Below are 3,068 nucleotides of genomic sequence, written 5' to 3'. Positions count from 1 at the left end.
GCGCAAACAATATCCAATCAAAATGGTCACAAGCGCTGTACAGAATTTAAACAAAATAAATTTACAAAAGATCAATACTCGATATGTGATATACATTAAAAGTTAAAATAGAAAATTAGTACATTAAAAAGTATATCAAGATGTGTATAAGAGACAGCACAAGCGCTGTACAGAATTTAAACAAAATAAATTTACAAAAGATCAATACTCGATATGTGATATACATTAAAAGTTAAAATAGAAAATTAGTACATTAAAAAGTATATCAAGATGTGTATAAGAGACAGCACAAGCGCTGTACAGAATTTAAACAAAATAAATTTACAAAAGATCAATACTCGATATGTGATATACATTAAAAGTTAAAATAGAAAATTAGTACATTAAAAAGTATATCAAGATGTGTATAAGAGACAGCACAAGCGCTGTACAGAATTTAAACAAAATAAATTTACAAAAGATCAATACTCGATATGTGATATACATTAAAAGTTAAAATAGAAAATTAGTACATTAAAAAGTATATCAAGATGTGTATAAGAGACAGCACAAGCGCTGTACAGAATTTAAACAAAATAAATTTACAAAAGATCAATACTCGATATGTGATATACATTAAAAGTTAAAATAGAAAATTAGTACATTAAAAAGTATATCAAGATGTGTATAAGAGACAGCACAAGCGCTGTACAGAATTTAAACAAAATAAATTTACAAAAGATCAATACTCGATATGTGATATACATTAAAAGTTAAAATAGAAAATTAGTACATTAAAAAGTATATCACAATACAATTAAAAACATCAAAAACCTACATAACCAACTAAAATTTATAAATGACTCGACATATATAGCTCAAGACAAAAGTCTTAATTTACTATTCTTATTTTCATTATACATATATTGTTGTTTATTTATGTTCTTGTAATTAAATTAGTTTTCTTTGCATTTTAGACCCTGATGACTGTGATCCTAACCAGTGTTTAAATGGAGCCACATGCGTTGACCTGGTGAATGACTTTCGCTGTGCCAGATGTGTATAAGAGACAGGTGCTTAAGTAGACCTTGTCTGAATGGTGGCACATGCCTTGATGGTGTGAATGGATACACTTGTCTATGTCCACCTGGCTGTAGAGGTCCTGATTGTGAAGACAGTAAGCATTCATTTATTGACATCTTGTTTAGTATAGCATTCAGTCAAAACAATAAAATACTAGTACATGAAGCAACATACTGTAGGTCTATGCATAATTTTACAGAAATGTCAATGGACACATGAAACCAAAATGATATACTCCAAATTTTCTATTAGTATAATGTTTCTGTAGAATATTGCCTGTGCTTGTTAATTTTTTAAATTGGCTCTAACTGTTTAAATTGGCTTATGACTCTGAGCCTGGGTGGAAGCAGTGCATACCTACCAGCCAGCAACTAATGGATGACAATTTAAAATATACTTTAAAATTTAAAAATAAATTTTTAAACTAATGAATTTTTTACAGCATAGGTATTAAAACAAATGAAATACCAAGTTGACGTGTAACAAAACATAAATCTTTTATTACCCGGTAGTAATGATTATAGTATTGCAGCAGAAGAAGAAGAATGATATAAGAAAAGATGGTGTTGATATTTGAAGAAAATATTTTTTAATAAATAAAATTAATTCATGAATCAGTATATTATGAATGAAATATTAATGAATGTAATATTAATTTTATCATTTTTTCAAGATAATAATGAATGTGATAGCACTCCCTGTCAAAATCAGGGTGTGTGCTTTGATCTGGTTAATGGTTATTCTTGTAAATGTCCTGCTGGCTACGAAGGGGTTAACTGTGAAATATGTACTGGTAAGTCAGTTACTTTTTTCCAATTGTTTATTTTATGAATACGCTGGGCCAACTTCGTAATATTCAGTGTTATATTACTCCTGAGTTTCTTCACACAGTGACCACTATTCATTTTTTTCGACATATTTTAGGTGTTGACAAGGATAAGCTGTGTCCATTGTGTACATTGATGCAGGTGCGGCGATAGCGGAGGGAGGGGGACTTAAGCCTCCCCATCGGTCTTATAAAAAAATAAATAAAAAAATGAAATAGGCCTAGTTTTCCCATCCCAGTACTCTGCTGCCTACGCCAAGCCAAATCTGTCTCAGCAATTGCTTCGTCTGGGTCTGATCAGTCAAGCAGAACATAACAATGGTGATTCGACCATTGACAACCATCTAGAAGTCCCAATTTAAAAAAAGAAATGTCAATTTGGGAGACCCAACCCCTGCTTGGGCCTTTGGCCCTCGGATAACGCTGCAAGCTATACTTACACCCATAAATACTTAGTGCCCCTAGTCGGACATCTTAGCCATCTCTATAAATTGTATCCTAGAGCTGCCACTGCACTGTTCTATGTACTATGCTAACTGTATTTGATTCCTGTAACAGTCAGTCTTTCAATTATTACTTCACTAGGCCACACTATCCCATGTCTAGGTTCTATTTTTTATTAGACATCAGTGTAGAAAAATATTATGCATATATTATAACCATGTGTGTTGACTTGGTGAATGACTTCAGTTGTACCTGTCCAACAGGATTTGATGGAACATTTTGTGAAATAAGTAAGAAAACCCTTGTCACATCTACAGTACATCTTTTTACTCCTCCATAATATCTTATAAATACACATTTCCTGATTGTAATTGGAAAAGTGACCTTTGAACATGCTTTTTCAAGAAATGGTTCCATAGTTCACTATTACTGAAGCTATTTATCCTTCTAAAAAGTGTTTTTTTTTTCTTCTTAAATATTAAAACAGATATTAATGATTGCGACCCTAACCCGTGTCTGAATAATGGTTTCTGCTGGGATGGGATTAACAGTTACTCCTGTTTTTGTCAACCTGGATTTCAAGGAAACAACTGTGAAATCAGTATGTACATTACTTTAAATTCACTTAGTATTACTGTTTGTTTTTTGTTAGGAAATAAAACTTTATATATTTAAATCTTTAAAACAAATAGGTAATCTTCCTTCAGCTTCCATTGTGAAAAACATATTTACTTTG

General features: G+C 31.4%; 1 protein-coding gene across 5 annotated transcripts in view; it reads left to right on the top strand.

Moving 5' to 3' along the window:
- The window catches only part of LOC117120775 (fibropellin-1-like), a 29,507-nt gene that overhangs the window by 7,457 nt on the left and 18,982 nt on the right, over nucleotides 1–3,068 (top strand). For 4 of the 5 annotated variants that reach the window (XM_033265861.1, XM_033265858.1, XM_033265857.1 and 1 more), the window contains 2 exons: nucleotides 1,736–1,855; nucleotides 2,820–2,933. In XM_033265861.1, coding sequence (XP_033121752.1) covers nucleotides 1,736–1,855; nucleotides 2,820–2,933 — 234 coding nt within the window. The remainder of the gene's footprint in view (nucleotides 1–1,735; nucleotides 1,856–2,819; nucleotides 2,934–3,068) is intronic. The other variant, XM_033265859.1, reaches the window with a different exon arrangement.

The sequence above is a fragment of the Anneissia japonica genome, unplaced genomic scaffold, assembly GCF_011630105.1.
Source record: "Anneissia japonica isolate Jap-2015-1 unplaced genomic scaffold, ASM1163010v1 scaffold69_len1423075_cov170, whole genome shotgun sequence".
Lineage (NCBI taxonomy): Eukaryota > Metazoa > Echinodermata > Crinoidea > Comatulida > Comatulidae > Anneissia > Anneissia japonica.
This window is presented reverse-complemented; position numbering and strand designations above follow the sequence as displayed.